Source organism: Hemiscyllium ocellatum, chromosome 8 (assembly GCF_020745735.1).
Source record: "Hemiscyllium ocellatum isolate sHemOce1 chromosome 8, sHemOce1.pat.X.cur, whole genome shotgun sequence".
In the NCBI taxonomy this organism is placed as follows: Eukaryota; Metazoa; Chordata; class Chondrichthyes; order Orectolobiformes; family Hemiscylliidae; genus Hemiscyllium; species Hemiscyllium ocellatum.
In genome coordinates, this window is record NC_083408.1 from 79,543,514 (window position 1) to 79,563,258 (window position 19,745).

The following is a 19,745-nucleotide window of genomic DNA, read 5'->3' on the forward strand; positions in this document are numbered from 1 at the left end:
CAAATTGCTCACTTGACATGGTTGTTCTTAGCAATCTTTAAAAAAAAAGTCAGAGTATAATTATGTGCATTGATAGGTGACTAGGAATTTTTTAGATTCAAATAACACTGTTAATCCTCTCAGGCTTCAAGATTTGACATTATTTAAATTGGTTAAAATCACTTCCTGATATTATGCTGTATTTATCTTGGTGTATATTCCAGTCAATTAAATTCTCCTGCTTCTCTGCAACTCACTAGGTAACTAACAGATAACCACATGCAGTTTCTGTCAGGATGGTGAGTGATGTTATTCAGATGATGGCAGCGTAAGCCTTACATGCAGATACAGTGGGAAATTGTAAGTACGATGACTGAGACATTGTACTCTAAATCTCACCACATTCCCCCAAGAAATGCCACATTGCTTATAGGAACATGTTCTGGGATACTTAAATTCAATGCGAGAGGAAAACACAGCTCTGTGCCGTTGTACAGCCGTTGAGACCTTTGGCATGTGATTAGGAATTGTTGACTGCTCTTTCTGCTCCCAACCTTTTATCTACAGTTGTCCTCATCTTGTGTCCAATCCAAACACTGCCCATAGTGCATGACCCATCCTTATCACAACATGCTGGCTGCAGTCCCCATTTTTGACTTTCCAAATTGCCACAGAATAGCACTGCATCCTGATAACTCCACCCCATGACATTTAATTCCCAATCTCCATTACTGACTGTGGCTCACCCCTCAGAATGTCCTGGGAGGACACCTCCAACTGAGGACACCTCAACCCCCTGACTGATTTATCTTCCCAACTGGGATACTTTAATCCCTGGAATGGTTGATTTTAACTGACCGTGTCCCAATACCCGGTCTGTAAGGACATGGATCCCCAAAACCCTGATTCCACAAAATGGCTGACTGACAATGGCCAAGTCCTCTCAACTGAGGTCAAATGATGTCTATGACTGACTGTGATGGTAGTCCCTGACTGATCATAGTCCCTCATGATTGGACTAAGTACTACTTCCCTTAGGTTTTAAGACATGGCCATTGGTTGAAGCATATGTGGTGTGTTGGCCACAAAAACTGCTGACACATTCTGTACATTTGACATTGATTTAGTATGGTGCTGTACACCAACATGTCCACTCCTTTGACTTCTCAATTCTGGCAACCAGGACGAGATGCCTAACTTCCTATCTTCACTAAAAGACAAACTACTGTGAGGTTGTAAGTCGCAAATGAGGTGGCAATATGAAGAAAGGCATCCAAGCAATGGCTAAGTGAATGAAGAAAGTGTTAAAGTACAGATATGAGACAGCCCAGGGAATCCCTTGTGGAGTCAGACCTGTAAGCCTGACTCGGTTTGTCCCGGAGATCATACACGTTAGAAGTCTGGAATAAAAAAAATTTTTACAGGCCGTTTAGTTTAATTTTAATTATCTCCATCATTAATAACATCACTGTTACAACATAGCACTGATACCTATAAGTCAGGCTAACTGGATTCTAATAATCCAGGAGAATAGAAATCGCTCTTCTTTCGAGAGCCCTGGCCAGCTACTCTGTCCTACTGTCAAAAACAGACTATTTTTATACGCAGGTTTACAAAGGCATTGCTGTCACAAACACAAACATTAACGGAAGCACTGCATGTTCGAACTAGACAGATAATAGCGAAGGACAATAATTTGGGAGAAAAGTTCATTTTATATTGAGTTTCATTCCGGGATCTGAATTAAACATTGTTTATTAATTTCACAAAGGAACAGCGTGAATGTTATCACTCGGTGTCTTGTTTATACAGATTCGCTGATGTTAAGGCAAATATTCAGTATGCAGCAAATGTGTTCTATAATTCTAAATGCTTAAGGACAACATTTAAGGCTATAAACTTTCTCATTCCCTCCTTTTGTTATTTCATGACAACTACATAGCTTATACAAGTATAAATTAGTCCATTTAGTCGATTTGTATTCTTAATAAGTCAAGTGCTTCCTCTGGCGGGTCCAAAGGAGCAGAGTCTGAATGAAACTGAATTTCATCATAGGAGTTTGGGCATGGAGGTACAGGAGTAGACAAGGGTTGATTAACCAGATTCCTCTTTGGCTTAGGTGAAAAGCAATGTACGGTCCATTTCATGCATAAGCGGATGACAAAGTCTACTCCTTGGCTAAGACCAAGGACTATCAGTACGTCCCACACTATCCATTCGTACAGCGACCATAGCTAGCAAGTGACACTCCGTCCACATGAGTCAGATGATGGTGGAGCAGGTACCTTCCCTGGGTCTTGACCCGTTTTGTTGATAACATCTGTGTCATCCAAAAGGTCCTTTGAGAAATCATTGATGTAAGTGCAATGTTCCAGGCCAATGACTGAACAAGTCCCTCCTTCTTTAGCAAGGAGGAAATCTAGCACGAGCAGATTTTGAAGCATCATCATCTGGGTCTCCTGTAACTCTTTGTTCACCAGCTTCAGAGCGTGGGCAGTTGAGTTGGCAGGTTTTTCAATGTCATATGCAAGGTCACTTATGTGAACTAGGGCCATCTCAACACCCGGCCAGGAATAAGACATCCAACAAGGTTTGTTGATAGAAGAAGTTGTGTAAGTTCCATTTTGTTTCTCCTCTACTTTTTGTCCACACTGATTCACATGTTGGTGGGAGTTCCATTCATCATCTACTTCAGGTACTTTGTGGTGGAGGGTGAAAAGTGGTAAGGTTTATACTAGGACACAATGTCTGTACCAGTCATTGGGTACATATGGATAGGCTTTGTTTTCGCATAGCCAATGAAGGCTAAAAGGAGTTTCTAGGGTGCATTTCTGTGAGTGAATGACAACCCACTCAGAGCAAGAGTTGAATCTTTTAAACAGTAGCTGCTATCAAACATTCAGTTGTTCAATGTATTAACGGATAGAAAGTAGGAGTATGACCAGTGTCTTTGATAATATTTTTACGTAATTTTTATTTTGCTTGCTCCATGTTGTTGGTACTGGAAAGTCTTTCAAAGCACCATTCTAACAACGGAACAATGTTTACGTTGAATCCTTTAGGTTGGTTAGTGCACTTCACACAGCAACGCGCTTCTTCTTCCAAATGGATTTTTCCATCACAAATGAGGTATTGCATAAGTGGGTGAGCCCTATTTATACACTGTACATCAGAATGATGGAGGAGTGAGCAGATAACACATGGATTAGGAGGTTTAGCTTGAATAAAGAAGCCATTAGTAAAACTTGGAGGATTGAGTGCGCATAGTATTTTTGGATTTTTTTCATTTTTCCAGCTTGTCTTTTGATTATAGTCGTGACTGAATACAGGAAATGTGTAAACTATGTAAAGGTATTTCTGTCTGTGGCGGTAGGCCGGATAGGGGAGGATTCCATCAAGAAGGTACAGGTGTTCAGTCTCATGTCAATAGGTGCCTTAGGGTTTGGTGATTTCAGTACTATGTGCTCAATACTGCACTCTGTATGGTTCATTTTGAGAGGGAAACAGTAAAAGTAAAAGTAAAAGTTTTTGGTTGACAGAGCGGATGAGGTTATGGAATTGTGCCATCTCATGATGACTGGCATAGAAGTGTTGAAAGGATGACAATATGATTGAGAGTGATGTTTGGATAAACGAGTTTCAGCTGGGCAGCTGCATTCATGACTTTCAATGGTATTAGTACAGGTTTCATTTATACAGTCACATTGGAGTTTTAGCTGGTCTGAGATATCACAGATGGGTTGGTTACATTTGGGCACATGTACTTGGGTTAGGTTTTCATTGGATGTCTATATCATTACTAACACTAAGACTGTGAGGGGGATACAAGCTTGCAATGTCCTTTGTAAACCATGTTGAACATTCTTCTACCTTTACTGCAGTTTCAATTGTCAGAAGAACTAGGTAATGACCTTTCCAGTGGGGGCCCAACTTTTCACAATAAAAGTCTTTCAATGATGCGTGGTCACCAGAGTTAACGTTTTTAAACATTAGAGCTCTTTCTTCTTCCTTCCCTGGTACTCAATAGGCTGCTTTGACCTGTTGATGATAAGGTGGCAATGCTTTGGCTAGCTTAATCAGGTACTTGTGCATCTCTTCTGCCGTGACATGCACATCATTAGGGTGTTGGGCAGTTAATGATGCAGACCAGAGAGTCCTCAGGGGCTTTCCCAAGCTCAAAAGCTGCTTTTTTAGCAGCCATGTCAGGAGCATTGTTGCCTTTAGTAACATTGGAAGCATGAGAGGGAAGTTGAATAGCACTGAGGAGATTAGCAACATAAGCAGCATTGAGGATAGGGGTTCCTGATGAGGCAAGGAAGCTGCGCTGCTGCCAGAATTGACCAAAATCATGGGCACATCCAAAGGCATAGCGGGAATCAGTATAGATATTAGCTGACTTTCCTTCAGCAAGGTGAGCAGCTTGCTGGGCGGAACAGGGTGGGTCAACAGAATAAGCTTCTATTTGTATGGGACAAAGTGACAATCATATATCATGACAAGCATTTGCCCTCTGGAGAGATAGAAGAAGAACCACCGACATGAAGTGAAAGGTCAGCGTTCACAAGACCCTGATCCTTAAGATCAAGACATGGTTATTAACAAGATCATTTATGAGAACACAATCACAGGAAGGAATAGGCAATTCAAGAGGTTAATGTTAGAACAGTATTCAAAGGAGAGAAGCCGACTCTGAAGTAGCAAAACCTCATAGCGACTAAGACGAGCCATAGTCAGGTGTTGATTACGTTTTGAGGTAAGCCAGGACACTGCAGAATGTGAGATACAGATTCCTACATTTTGATGTAATGCTATATTAGAGGCAGCCACTACCATAAAATGGATGGCATGGAGAATCGGGGTGCAGGAAGGGCATACCCTGAGCATCAGAGTCAAGCTTAGTAGAATAAAATGCTACTGGGCATCAAGAGGAGCCATATTGCTGGGTGAGAACAGCTGTAACACAGGTGTCAAGGATGGAAAAAGGTTTTGTGTGGTAAAAGGGGCAACCTGCTGAGGTCCTTGGGGAGGGCGACCAAGAGGTTGCTTCCACTCCGGCGATCAACCGGGGTCTGCTTTGGGAAAGAACAGTTCTTGGACCAGTGTCCTGGTTGATTACAATTGAAACAAACATGTGATTGTTGGGGAACTCTAGGCGGTGAAGAGTAATGAGAGGATGTATCGGGAGTAAGGGGCATCGTGGACTGTTGGAGAGGATACATAGGAGGACCCCAAGGTCCATTGGGATGTTGTGAATACACGGTATCATGCCTACTGTCCTGCCATACTGGATGATAGTATGAGGGTTCCATTTGATAGTTTGACTGACCTTGCAGACAGAAAGGTCTATTTTGAATACCGGGTCGAGGTTTAGCCCCTGTAGTTCGGGCATGTTCTGTCTTGACTTTGCCGATGATAGCCTTACTGTTGGGATCCTTTAGTTCCCAGAAGTAACAAACCTCTCGGCTGAAATGTACAACGTCGGCATCTTGCCAGTGGATGTTGTGGGTTTTAATAGCTTCCTGTACCTGATCAGGTCATACATAGGGCATTAAATTGGGTTGATTGCCCTTGTGGGTAGGTAGCATCAATAGAGTTAAGTGCCATTAGCATTCCTTAAAACAGGTAAGGAGCTCCTTACCCCCTTCACCAGAGCTGGGTTTATATGTTAAGACTTTACCCACATCAACTGCACGACGCACTCCTTGGTGGAGACAGGTAATAATCCAATCTGATCTATTAGGTTCGGCGTTGTGTCAGACTACAAGCTGGCTATGATTATAACATTGTAAATATTCTAAGAACTCAGTCGATTTTTCAGGGGAAAGGGTGCATTCTCAGAGGTGAAGTAGATCTTGGGAGGCAGCATTATAAATGCTCCTGGTGCTATTAATGTAATTAACAAATCCCTCAGGATTCTTTCCATAATCTAGAGCCTTATTGATAATGCTTGAGAGTTCATGAGGTTTCCATGATTGGCATGGATCCCAAAATTGGGCTTGTCCCAGATTCAGGGCCTGTGGGTTAGGAACTCTTCTATTCGGGACATTTCTCTTTGACCCTCCCACATCAGGGTGAATGCAAGGACTGATATTAAGGTCCCAAAACTTTGACTGCAATTCATCCATGAATTTGGGATTTATTAGTATAGGGGCAGTGCAAATCAAAGGAGTCTCTTCAGTGTTTCCTCCACGTTTTACTTTTAATTGACTCCTAGTGCGGTGGGCTACGGGTTCATTGTAAGCCGAATCCTTATTTAGCTGAACAGTTGGGAGAAGGGCATGGGCCTTGGCACGTTCATCCTCAGATTAGGGAGGGGAGTGCAGGCGACTTTTTGTTTTATGAAACGTGTTTGCCTTGGCCGTATTTTGAGTGAGTTTTGAGGGGGAGCCGGAGGAGATTGGGAGGCATAAAATATTTCCTTCTCCGAATCTATGTCCCATTTCTCATCCACAGATGGATCAAGATTCGTTAGTAATGGGTCTTTGGGAGAGAGTAGGGTGGGGTATAAGGAACAGCCTTTGTCCTTTGTTTTTCATTTTCTCCCTAGCCAATTCCAATTCTGCTTATAAATCATGTGCTTCACATTTGTGTTTTAGTTCTGACCAATTTAGTTTAGATCCTTCCTCAGTTAGTGGACTGATTCCCCTTTTAATACAGTTTTGTCTCCATGATGATTTCATAGATTTTTCCTATTTTTCCCCAGCTACCTAATTCCAAGCTGACGTGGCTTCTTTTTGCTTACTTCCCTTTCTTTTTTCCCCAAATCCCTTGTTCAATTTTAATGAGTAGATTTAAGTCATGTGTGCCTCCTAGAGGCCAATCCTTATTCTGGTGAGCAGCTGCAGCCGATATTCTCCTTAGTTGTTTCTCATAATTAGGATTCATTTAGCTTCCATCTTATCTCGAGTTGCATCCATATTTATCCCACCTATTTTAAATCTCCATAAAGCTGTAGATATACAAGGGCTCCAACCTCATAAAACGCAAAACACAGACATTCACTCACCAACAAACAAATGTTCATCTGAACTGAATCTCAAAGGGTTAAATGTTCTGCAAGCTGCAGGGAATCAGTGCGAGTTTCTGTCTGTCTGTCCCACTTGTGCTTTCTCTCTCTCTCTCCCCGCCCCCCACCACACACACCCACAAACATTTTAGAAGATAACAACCTGACTATGAACAACAAGACTAATTATTTCTGCAAAACATTCTTGCCATTCTAAAACCCTGACCGTTTCTGTTTTTAGTATCTATTTAAACAATCTCATTTAGGGTTCCATCAGGGTACTATGAGAGTGATGTGGGGGAAGCCACTCATGACACAGACTGAGAGCAGTTAAGGTATAATCTGACCTTGTGGGCACATTAGTCTTGGGTCTGACCTGTAGGTGAAGTTCCTCTTTCCCAGTTTCACTCAAACATAGCCCTTGTTGGAACCCTGCTCACAGCACCAAATTGTTAAAGTACAGATAGGAGATGACCCAGGGAATCCCTTGTGGAGTCAGGCCTGTAAGCCTCTCTCACTTCGTACGGAGATTGTACTCTTTGGAAGTCTGGAATTAAAAGAATTCTTACAGACAGTTTAGTTTAATTTTAATTATCCCCATTATTAATAACATCACTGTTACAACATAACACTGACACTTATAAGTCAGGCTAACTGGATTCTAATAATCTAGGAGAGAGAAATCACTCTTCTTTCGAGAGCCCTGGCCAGCTACTCTGTCCTACTATCAAAAACAGACTATTTTTATGCACAGGTTTACAAATGCGTTGCTGTCACAAACATAAAAGTTAATGAAAGCACTGCATGTTCTGAACTAGACAAATAATAGCGAAGGACAATAATTCAGGAGAAGTTAATCTGATACTGAGTTTTGTTCCGAGATCAGAATTAAACTTTGTTTATTAATTTCACAACTGAGCAGCCGTGAATGTTATTACTCGGTGTCTTGCTTATACAGATTTGCTGATGTTAAGGCAAATGTTCTTATTTATCTTTTTTTCCCTGCCATACCATTTTCTAGTATGCAGCAAATGTGTTCTATAATTCAAAATTACATTTTAGTCTAAATGTTTAAGGACAACATTTAAGGCTATAAACTTTCTCAAAAGCAAGCCAAGAGACCTGTGATACAACCTGAATTGAATTGAATTGAATTTATTGTCAAGAATACCGAGGCACAGTGAAAAGCTTTATCTTGTGAGCAATACAGGCAGATCACATAGTCAAGGAGCATAGATAAGTAAATAATAGGTAACAGCAGCAAAATCAAAAACACAGGTACACACAAATGTTAAGAGTTTGTGAGTCCATTCAGTATTCTAACAACAGTAGGGTAGGAACTGTTTTGAAACTGGCAGGTGCATGTGTCCAGGCTTCTGTACCTTCTCCCTGATGGTAGAGGTTGTAGAAAAAACATTGCCAGAGTGGGCAGCGAGCCTGATAGATGGATTCTGTAAATGGGAGGTTGGCCTTTGTGATTGTCCGGGCCAAGTTCACCATTCGTTGTAACCGTCTCCAATCTTGAACGGGAGAGTTCCCATACCAGGTAGCAATACATCCAGACAGAATGCTCTCGATGGCGCACCTGAAGAAGTTGACAAGGGTATTCACCATCAAGCCAAATTTTCTCAGCTGCCTGAGGAAGAAGAGACATTGTTGGGCCTTTGTATTCAGTGCATCCACATGAAGAGTCCAAGAAAGCTTGTTGTGGATGACCACTCGTTCCACCTCTGTCCTGTTAATGTGTAAGGGGGCATGAATAACATCCGCCAAAAGTCAATAATGTGTTCCTTGGTTTTGCTTGCATTGAGAGCAAGGTTGTTCTCAGTGCACCATTTTTCCAGGTCTTCTGTAGTCTGTTGAGTCGCCATCTGAGATTCGACTGACTATGGTCGAATCTGTTCCAATGCATAAGTTAGGTGCCTGTTGCTGTGCACAAAGCAACATTGTATTGTAAGGTGTTGCTTTGCTTCAAATTGTAGTTTGTGAAGTGCTGAACTGGATTAAAAGTGCGTCCAACATGTGCCATGGTGATGTGTTGAGACTGGTGATTTGCTGATGACAGATTCCATGTACAAGGAGTGTAGGTAGTTCCTGCCCTTGGAGTATGCCCAGAGATGATGGGGAAGGCAGGCCCTAAAGAATGTCTGAAGAAAATGCCAGCAAGCTGCAGTCACCAAGTAACTTTCACAATGAGAATTGACACCGCTTAGTTTCTCACCACTACCTGGGAAAATAACAACTGGCATAAAATGAGGCAAGATTAGCTAATAATGAGATGCTATTGCATGCAAAGACAACTCTCACCAGTTACTAATGGCGATTCCTACCTAACTACTGAAAACCTAAGGGAAAAATCATACTTTTTTTGTCTCAGTATCAAGGTTCTCATTTTTTAAATCTCACATTATTCTCCCAACTTTGTTCAAATGCTGGGAAAATTCCACCCTCAAGAACAATCAACGATTACAGAGCCCAGGAGGAAATATAAGAATACCTGAGAGTGAATTGAGACCACCAAGAGAAAACAATGCTACTCTAACTGAGGAAGTGGTTCGAGAGAGCGAGTTAGTGCTGTAGCCAGCTCCACGTCATAGAGTCATAGAGATGTACGGCATGGAAACAGACCCTTCGGTCCAACCCATCCATGCGGACCAGATATCCCAACCCAATCTAGTCCCACCTGCCAGCATCCAGCTCATATCCCTCCAAACCCTTCCTATTCATATACCCATCCAAATGTCTCTTAAATGTTGCAATTGTACCAGCTCCACCACATCCTTTGGCAGCTCATTCCATACGTGTACCACCCGCTGTGTGAAAAAGTTGCCCCTTAGGTCTCTTTTATATCTTTCCCCTCTCACCCTAAACCTATGCCCTCTAGTTCTGGACTCCCCGACCCCAGGGAAAAGACTTTGCCTATTTATCCTATCCACGCCTCTCATAATTTTGTAAACCTCGATAAGGTCACCCCTCAGCCTCCGACGCTCCAGGGAAAACAGCCCCAGTCTATATAGCCTCTCCCTGTAGCTCAGATCCTCCAACCCTGGCAACATTCTTTGTAAATCTTTTCTGAACCCTTTCAAGTTTCACAACATCTTTCCGATAGGAAGGAGACCAGAATTGTACAGAATATTCCAACAGTGGCCTGACGAATGTCCTGTACAGCCGCAATATGACCTCCCAACTCCTATACTCAATACTCTGACTAATAAAGGAAAGCATACCAAACGCCTTCTTCAATATCCTATCTACCTGAGATTCCACTTTCAAGGAGCTCTGAACCTGCATTCCAAGGTCTCTTTGTTCAGCAACACTCCCGAGGACCTTACCATTAAGTGTATGAATCCTGCTAAGATTTGCTTTCCCAAAATGCAGCACCTCGCATTTATCTGAATTAAACTCCATCTGCCACTTTTCAGCCCATTGGCCCATCTGGTCCAGATCCTGTTGTAATCTGAAGTAACCCTCTTCACTGTCCACTACACCTCCAATTTTGGTGTCATCTACAAGCTTACTAACTGTACCTCTTACGCTCGCACCCAAATCATTTATGTAAATGACAAAACGTAGAGGACCCAGGACCGATCCTTGTGGCACTGCACTGGTCACAGGCCTCCAGTGTGAAAAACAACCCTCCATCACCACCCTCTGTCTTCTGCCTTTGAGTCAGTTCTGTATCCAAATGGCTAGTTCTCCCTGTATTCCATGAGATCTAACCTTGCTAATCAGTCTCCCATAGGGAACCTTGTCGAATGCCTTACTAAAGTCCTTATAGATCACATCTACTGCTCTGCTCTCATCAATCTTCTTTGTTACTTCTTCAAAAAATTCAATCAAGTTTGTGAGACATGAATCTATTTCCCTACAGTCTATATCTTCCATATTCTTTTCCACAGTAAATACTGATGTATGCAGAGACCAGAGGGAGATGAGAAGGATTCTCAAGTTATGCATACAGTTTGTGTGGGAATACTATTTGGAAAACAAGAGTGAACCTTGGGAGGTGAAAGATGGTCAGGCATTCTAAGTTAGAGTGACATTGGTGGGAATTAAAAGTCTGCTACAAGAATGAAATACATCTGAAGGAGCAACTAAGTGTTAGTGCAGCTTTGTGCCTCTTAGTAATTACTGACATTAGATTACTTACAGTGTGGAAACAGGCCCTTCGGCCCAACAAGTCCACACCGACCCGCCGAAGCGAAACCCACCCATTCCCCTCCATTTACCTAACACTACGGGCAATTTAGCACGGCCAATTCACCTGACCTGCACATCTTTGGACTGTGGGAGGAAACCGGAGCACCCGGAGGAAACCCACGCAGACACGGGGAGATCGTGCAAACTCCACACAGGCAGTCGCCTGAGTCGGGAATTGAACCCGGGTTTCTGGCGCTGTGAGGCAGCAGTGCTAACCACTGTGCCACCGTGCCGCCCATTAGGTTTGGTTTGATTGCTAGCAAATCTATGGGATTTGTCTTGGTCACATTTAATGTGCAAGGATTGGGGCTTGACCACAATTTACTGTTGATTTTACAATTTGGGCAAAAAAATACAACTAAAATGTTAACAGTGTTGGAGAAAGTCAGCAGGCTTGGCAGCATCTATGGAGAGAGAAATAGCTAAAGTCTCAGTGTTATGTTTCAATGAAAATGGTTCATATCCAGCTCATAGCTATAGCATAACATTGAGCTTGAGTGGTACAGGTACCACATTATATTGAGGCTGCGCTTTGTTCTATAGATCTTGATGTGTCATTGAAATTCCAACTTATATGCTGTGCATGGCAAAGACTTCTCAAATTCTGTGTTATAACTGCCTTAACAAGTGAAACACTTTCCATGAACTTTCCTTTACATTTCTCTAAATACTTCAATATTACCCATGTAATATTGTTATATAATCTTGGACTGATTACTGAGAAAATTACGTCCCTATTCAGAGAAGATGAGGCTATTTAAGCAGGTTTGTGTAGAATCTCTACATTCCAGAAAGAGCCTGTTCAGTTCATCGAATCTGTACCAACCCTCCGAAGACCATCCAGACTCAACCACCTACAGTATGCCCAGATACTGTATACAGACAACAAGCAAACTAATGTCATTTACAAAATACGTTGCAAGAGCTGTAACAAACACTACATTGGACAAACAGGCAGAAAACTAGCCACCAGGATACATGAACATCAACTTGCCACAAAACGACATGACCCCCTCTCACTAGTATCTTTACATACAGATGAGGAAAGACACCACTTCGACTGGGACAACACGTCAATCCTAGGACAAGCTAAACAGAGACACGCATGAGAATTCCAAGAAGCATGGCACTCCAACCGGAACTCTATCAACAAACACATTAACTTGGATCCCACTTACCACCTTTGAGAAAAAGAACAGGAAATGACATCACCAACCCAAGGAAATCTAAACACATAAATAGAAAGCAGGCCATGCCACCAGTGCTTCACTGGAGGCTCACTGATAATGTTACCTAGTATGGTGACAAAACGTCTGAAAATGAATCTTCCAGCTCATTGAGCAAACTTACATCAAGAGTACATATGAAAGGTTATTACTCTAAGTAGGAGATTGTTATGTTTGGGGTAATATACTTGTTTCAGAGAATTTTAGCTGGTGAGCAGAAAACAGAGTTTGCATTAATGAGGGCTTTTTCAGATTTGTAGGATATGGCATGTGGTGACCCATAGGAATCAAGGCTGGTCCCTCAACGTTTTACGATTTATAATCATGAATTAGATTATGGGATCAGAGGCATCCTGGCTAAATTTGCAGATGACACAATGGTAGGTCAAAAAGCATGTTGTGAAGATTATATAACAAGAATACAGACCAATATTTAGTGAGCAGGCAAAAATCTGGCAGATGGAGTATCATGTGGAAAACTATCAAGTTGTATTTTGACAGGAAGAATAAAAAAAAGAGCATTATTTAAATAGAGAATTATTGCAGAGTTCTGAGGTGCAGAGACCTAGATTAGCTCATGTACAAGAAAGAAAAAAATAGTATGCAGGTACAACAAGTAATTAAAAAGTCTAATGGAATGCTATCCATTGTTATGAGAAGAATTGAACTTCAGTTATACACGGTGTTGGTGCAATCACATCTCTAATACTGTGTACAGTTTGGTCTTATTTTAAAAGGAATGCAAATATGTTGGAGGCATTTCAGAGGTCATTTACTTGATTTATACTTTGTGCAGGTTTTCTTTTTATTTGTTCATGGGATATGGGCATTGCCAGCTATGCCAACATTTATTCACCCATTTCTAACTGCCCAGAGAGCAGTTATGAGCCAACCACATTGGAGTCATGAGTAGGCCAGAGTGGGTAAGGATAGTGGATTCCCTTCTCTCAAGGACATTAATAAACCAATTGGATTTTTACAACAATCAACTGGGGTCACTAAGGCTTGTGATTAACTCCAGATGTTTATTGAATTCATATTTCACAATCTGACCTAGTGGAATTCGTTCCTACATCCCCAGAACAAGAGTTTGGGCTTCTGGATTTCTCATCCAGTGACATTCTCATCCATTGTGCCTGGTTATCCAGTGAAGAATAATTGGACAGGCTGTGCTTATTTCGATAAGCAGGAAGTGAGTCGATGATTATAAGATCCTGAATTTTCTTGACAAGGTGAATATGGAAAGGATGTTCCATTTTGAGATAGATTTTGAACTAAAATTAGGGCTACCTTTTGAAGACAGGTGAGGGAAATTTCTATCTGAGTATTGTGTGACTTTGGAACTCTGCCTCAATACGGTATATATTGGTCACTGAATATTTTTAATGATGAGATTGCCAGATATTTCTTATGCAAGGGAATCAAAAGGTTATCCAGAGTGAATGGGAATGTGGAAATTGAAACATAAGAAGGTCAGCAGTCATCTTATGGAGCTTGAAGGTGTGAATGAGCCACTTCTGCTCCTAATTTATACACTTAAATGAGCCTTGGTGAATTGCTGATTGCACTTTACAAATGGTATACAGTTCCTTTTTTTAATGTATTCATGGGATGAGGTTTTTGCTGCCGAGGCCAGCATTTATTGCCTTTCTAAGAATCAACCATATGGCAGTGGGTCTAAAGTCATATGGAGGCTAGGCCAGGTTGGGATTTGCAAAAGACATTAGTGAACCTGATGGGGTCGACAATAGAATTCATGGTGGTCATTAGATTCTTAATTTCAGACTTCTTTTTATTGAATTCAAATTCCACCATCTGCTGCAATGGGATTTGAACCCAGATCACCAGAACATTCTGAATCTCCAGATTAATAGCCTAGTGTAAATCCCTCGAGGCATCACCTCCTCAATGACTAGCATCCCCTGTGATTCTGCCCTCAGGAGCTCCTGCAATGACAAATTGCAACTGTTGGTGATTGAATCCCAGCAAATGAAACCATTTCCTTTTTACTAGGTATGACTCCAGCCAGTGGAGAGGTTTTCTCTGATTGCCATTGACTCCGGTCTTGCTAGGGTTCTGTGATGCTGTACTCTGAACTCCTACATGACATGGAAGACAGGAATTTTCATTTCACCTCTGGAGTTACACTCGTTTGATCTAGTTTGAACCAAGGCTGTAATAAGGTCAGGAGGTCAGTAATGCAATCTGAGTGTCAGTGGGCAGGTTACTGCTAAGGAGCTGTTGCTTCATATTTCTGTCAATGACCCCTTACACATCATTTTGCTGATAATCATAAATACACTGATATGATAGTAATTGGTTGGATTGGATTTGACTTCTCTTTGTGGAGAGGGTGTGCTGAGATAATTGTCCACATTGCTGGACATTTGGCAGTATTGTGGTTGTATTGAACAGCTTGGCTAGTGACATAGCTAGTTCTAGAGCACAGGTGTTCAGTACCATTGCCAGGATGTTGTCAAGGCCCATAATGTTTGTAGTATCTGGTGCCTTCAAACGTCTTTTCATTATACTCTGTGAATTGAGTGATTGAAAACTACCATGTGTGAAGCTGGGAACCTTAGCAAGAAGCTGAAGTAAATCATCCTTCGGCACTTGTAGATGAAGATGGTTACAAATGCTTCAGCCTTACCTTGTGCACTGACATGCTGGACTTGCACATTAAGAACTGGAATACTGGTGGATTTCTACTCCTTTTGTTTAATCATCCATCACTATTTAAGACTGGTCGTGGCAGGACTGCAGGACTCTGATCTATTCTGCTGTTTGTGGGATGGCTTAGCTCCATCTGTCACAAGCTGCTTCCACAGTTCATCATGCAAGAATCCTGTGTGCTTCACTAAATGATGCCTCATCTTTAGTTGTGCCCGGTACCACTGCGGCTGGCATGCCCTCTGACACTCTTCATTGAACCTGAGTTGAACCCCTGACTTGATGGTAATGGTAGAGTGACCATACGTCAAGCAGTGAAATTAGAGATTGTGGGTGAATCCAACTCTGCTGCTGCTTCTTCTTGTCCACAGTGCCTCATGGATACCAAGTCTGAGTTTTCAGATCTGTAGGATCTCTACCCCATTCACTATGGAGCTAATGCCAAACAAGATGATGGAGAGTTACATTATTACGAAGAAAACTTTATTTCCAGTAGCAGTATCTACCCATTCTATTTTGGGCAGTTACATCTGTGAAATATTGATGGATACTGTCAAGTGGGGTTGATTTCTCTCTTATTGTTTTTCTCACCTGCCATCGATCCAGTCTTGCAGTTATATTCTTTCGAGGTCAGCCAGCCTGTTCAGTAATGGAGCAACTTAGCCACTGTTGATGATGATGTTGAAGTCTCCAACCCAAAGTATTCTGGACCCTTGCCACCCTTAGTTTTTATTTCAAGTGACATTTAACAATATTCATCAGCTTGAGGAGAAGGGGGTTTGTTCAGTACTAATTAGAAGGAGATTTGTTTGCCCATGTTTGACTTAGTGCTGGGAGTTTGTAGAGTCTATAGTTATTGTGGAAGACTCCAAAGGGAACTCCTCTTGACTGTATGCTACTATTCTATGGATATGTCCTGCCAGTGGGACACCACATAGTCAGGGATGATGCCGGTATCTGTGACATCGGTGTAAGGTATGATTCTGTGATTGTGACTATGTCAGGTTGTTGTTTGATGAGTGTGTAGAATAACTCTCCTAATTTGGCACAAAACATATTCATAGATTTATGTCCCTAGATATAAATAAGACAGATTTATAAGAGTTGACAGGACTTGCATTTGCTTCTGTCAATTCTGGTGCCTAGTGTGGTCTGTTTTGTTTCATTTCCTTTTTCATTTCATGAAGTAGTAGGTTTGAAGTTGACTAAGTGAATACAAATTCAATTTTAAAACTACATTTCTATTGTTTGACCTTCCAATAGATATGGGATGCAGTTGAAACAGGAAGATGCCTGATGACTTACCTGTGCCATTCTGGGGCAGTTCGTGATGCTCAGTGGTCTTCCTGTGGAAGAAATGTCCTCAGTGGTGGATTTGATTCTATGATTCATCTGACAGATATTGAAACAGGTATAGTGCTGTTATAATTTTTGTTTTAATTTTCAGATGTTAATCTTAGATGTAACCCCCCCCACATGAAAAAAATTAATATAGTGAAGGATGTGGTGTAAATCCATCCATACATGTTTTTCTATCCAATTCTATTGTTCTTTCAGGTTTGAAACTTCTGGTTTTCATGGTTGTGTCTTCAGCTTTGCATGCTTTAGCTGTGAAATACTAAAAATGTAATTATGGTTGAAAACCATATCTGCCCACAGGTTTAATCACTGGATATTATCTCGGTTTTGGTGTGAAAGGATCAATTGAGTAATTTCTTGTAAAGATCTCTCTCCTTAAATTTCCTTCTCCAATTCACAGGGCTGTTTCTGCTATCATGTACAATGGAGGTGTAGTCTTCATGTAGTTTACATGTAATGATGGTATGAGCTTTCATTTACCCGAAGACCCAAGAGTTTAGTAATTAAAGATTTTTATTGTTATCATGATTTGGAGACGCCGGTGTTGGATTGGAATGTACAAAGTTAAACATCACACAACACCAGGTTATAGTCCAACAGGTTTATTTGAAAGCACCAGCTTTCCGAGCGCTGCTCCTTTATGAGGTGGATGACGGAGCAGCGCTCCGAAAGCTAGTGCTACCAAATAAACCTGTTGAACTATACCTGGTGTTGTGTGATTTTTAACTTTATTCTTATCAGGTCTTTTTATTAGGGGCAGCTTTACACAACTTTTTTTGGGTACTTGGGAAGGTAAAGGAATGATCCAGGAAATTTGGCAAGTTGGATGCAGAACTGACTGAGTTGTGGGAAACAGACGGTAATTGTTGAGGGGTGTTTTTTTTAACTGGAAGCCTGTCTCCAGTGGAATTCCACTAGTATTAGTGTTGGGCTCTTGCAGTTTATGGTACAGTTGGTTCTGCAGAACGTTGGATTGGACGGGAACGAAACTATCGCGTTATATCGAACAGATATATATATAAATGATTTAGACTTGAATGTAGCAGGGTTAATTAGTAACTTTGAGGATGATATGCAGATTGATGGGGAGGAGAATAGCCTTAGATTACAGGACAATATAAACAGCCTGATCAGATGGGCTTATTGGTGGCAAATGGAACTCAATTCGGATAAGTTTGAGATGATGCACTTGGGTGGGATATGCAAGACGAGGAACTACATGATGAACATGAGCATCCTGGGAAGCACTGAGGAATCAGAGGGACCTTGGTGTACATGACCAGGGTTGCAGGACAGATAGATAAAGTAATTAAGAAGACTTGTGGAGTACTTGCCTTTATTAGCCTTTATTAGGAGGTTTAAAACTGCAGGGAGAAGATGCTGGAACTGTATAAGATGTTGGTTAGGCCACAGCTAGAGTATTGTGTGCAGTTCTGGAATCCACATTGAAGGAGGGATGTGATTATACTGGAGAAGGTACAGATTTACCAGGATGTAGCCTGGGCTGGAGAATTTTAAAGAGAGCTTGGATAGATTGGGGTTATTTTCCTTGGAGCAGAGAAGACTGACTGTGGACTTGATTGAGGTATATAAGATTATGAGGTGCATAGATATTTTAGATGGGAAGAAACTTGTCTCCTTGGTGGAGTGATCAATGACCAGGTAACATAGATATAAGGCAAGGGTCAGGAAGTTTAGTGGAGATAAGAGGAAAAGTTTCTCTTCACCTAGAGCAGATAATGGGAATCTGGAGGGAAAGGATGGTAGAAACAGAAACCTTGCCTCAGGTCATCCTTACCTGCAGCCTATGACATAGACAACGTTGGGCGAGTCACATGAATATGTGCTGCACACACAGTAGGTGGTGTCCCTAAGGATAATGGTGGTATCTGTGTGGACACATTGACACACCTTGCAGTGGCTGACGTGACAGGGTTGTATGGTGTTGTGGTCAATCTTGTATTGAAGGCTGGGCAATTTGCTGTGAACGATCATCTGTTTAAGGTTCAGTGGTTGTTTTAAGGTGAGAAGTGGAGGCCTAGGGAAGGTCTTGGTGAGATGCTCATCCTTATTGATAATATGTTGCAGGCTGCGCAACAAGAATCTAATATGCCTTCTTCACCACCTTGTTTACCTGTGCTGACATCTTCAGGGATCTACGTCCAAAGTCCAAAGGTTAGATGGACTGGCCATGCTAAATTGCCTACAGTGTCCAGGGACGTACAGGCCAGATGGATTAACCATGGGAAATGCAAGGTTGCGGGGATAGGGTAGGAAGTTGAATCTGGGTGGGGTGCTTTTCAGAGAGTTGGTGTGTACTCGATGGCCCAAAAGGCCTGTTTGCACACTGGAATTCTGTGAGCTTGTACATGAAGGTTCCTGTGTTCCTCAGTATTCCCTAGAGAACCTTCTATTTATTGTAATAATCATTCCCTCACTAGACCTCCCAAATGCACCTTTGGTTCTCCTTTGATTTATTGTGATGGTCCCAGCTGATGGTAATATTGGACAAGGCAGTACTTTTGCAATTTGGTTATTATGGAGGTCAGCCACTGAACATATTCACGTGAAGTTGCCAGTATACTGAAGACCATAGAAATGAGTAGAGGCCGTTCAGCCTCTCCACCCTGTCCCACCATTCAATGAGATCATAGCTGACCTGTAGACTAACTCCATAAAGCTTGACACATATTTCTTAATACCTCTGCTTAATAAAAATTTATCTCTCCGATTTAAAATTAACAATTGATCCAGCATCTGTTGCCATTTGTGGAAGAGAGTTGTGGAATACATCTAACACCCTTTGTGTGTAAAGGTACTTTCTAACATCTCCCTGAACAGTCTGGCCCTAATTCTCAGATTATTCATGGTTTCAGAGGATCCAGCCAGTGGAAATAGTTTATCTTTATCTCCACAGTCATTTCCTATTAACATCTTGAAGGCTTCAACACAGAGGTGCCCAGCTTTAACACCAAAGAAAAGAGCATAAATTTATAATACAAAATGTCGTTTTTTTAAAAAGCTATATATTAGTCAGTTTGGAAAAATAATCTTGTAAACAGCAAAAACAAAGATTCTACTCTTTTTCTTCCAGTGGTGTCTTCTACAAACATGCAACCTTAATGGTCGAGTTATCAATTATTTTCTGTACATGTACCAGATGTCATTCTCTCCTTTTTTGGGACATACAGACACAGGCTAGCTTACCAACTTCTCTGAATGAATTTCTTTAACTGCATTGAAAATGCTGAATTGCACATCTGGTAGGGACATTTTCTTCTGATGGGAATCTTCTTCTGGCCTCT

The 19,745-nt window shown here is 41.5% G+C and overlaps 1 protein-coding gene across 4 annotated transcripts in view; it reads left to right on the top strand.

Moving 5' to 3' along the window:
* wdr25 (WD repeat domain 25) overlaps window positions 1-19,745 on the top strand; it is a 102,083-nt gene that overhangs the window by 56,388 nt on the left and 25,950 nt on the right. For all 4 annotated transcript variants that reach the window (XM_060829264.1, XM_060829266.1, XM_060829265.1 and 1 more), the window contains exon 3: window positions 16,345-16,492. In XM_060829264.1, the coding sequence (XP_060685247.1) occupies window positions 16,345-16,492 (148 nt within the window). The remainder of the gene's footprint in view (window positions 1-16,344; window positions 16,493-19,745) is intronic.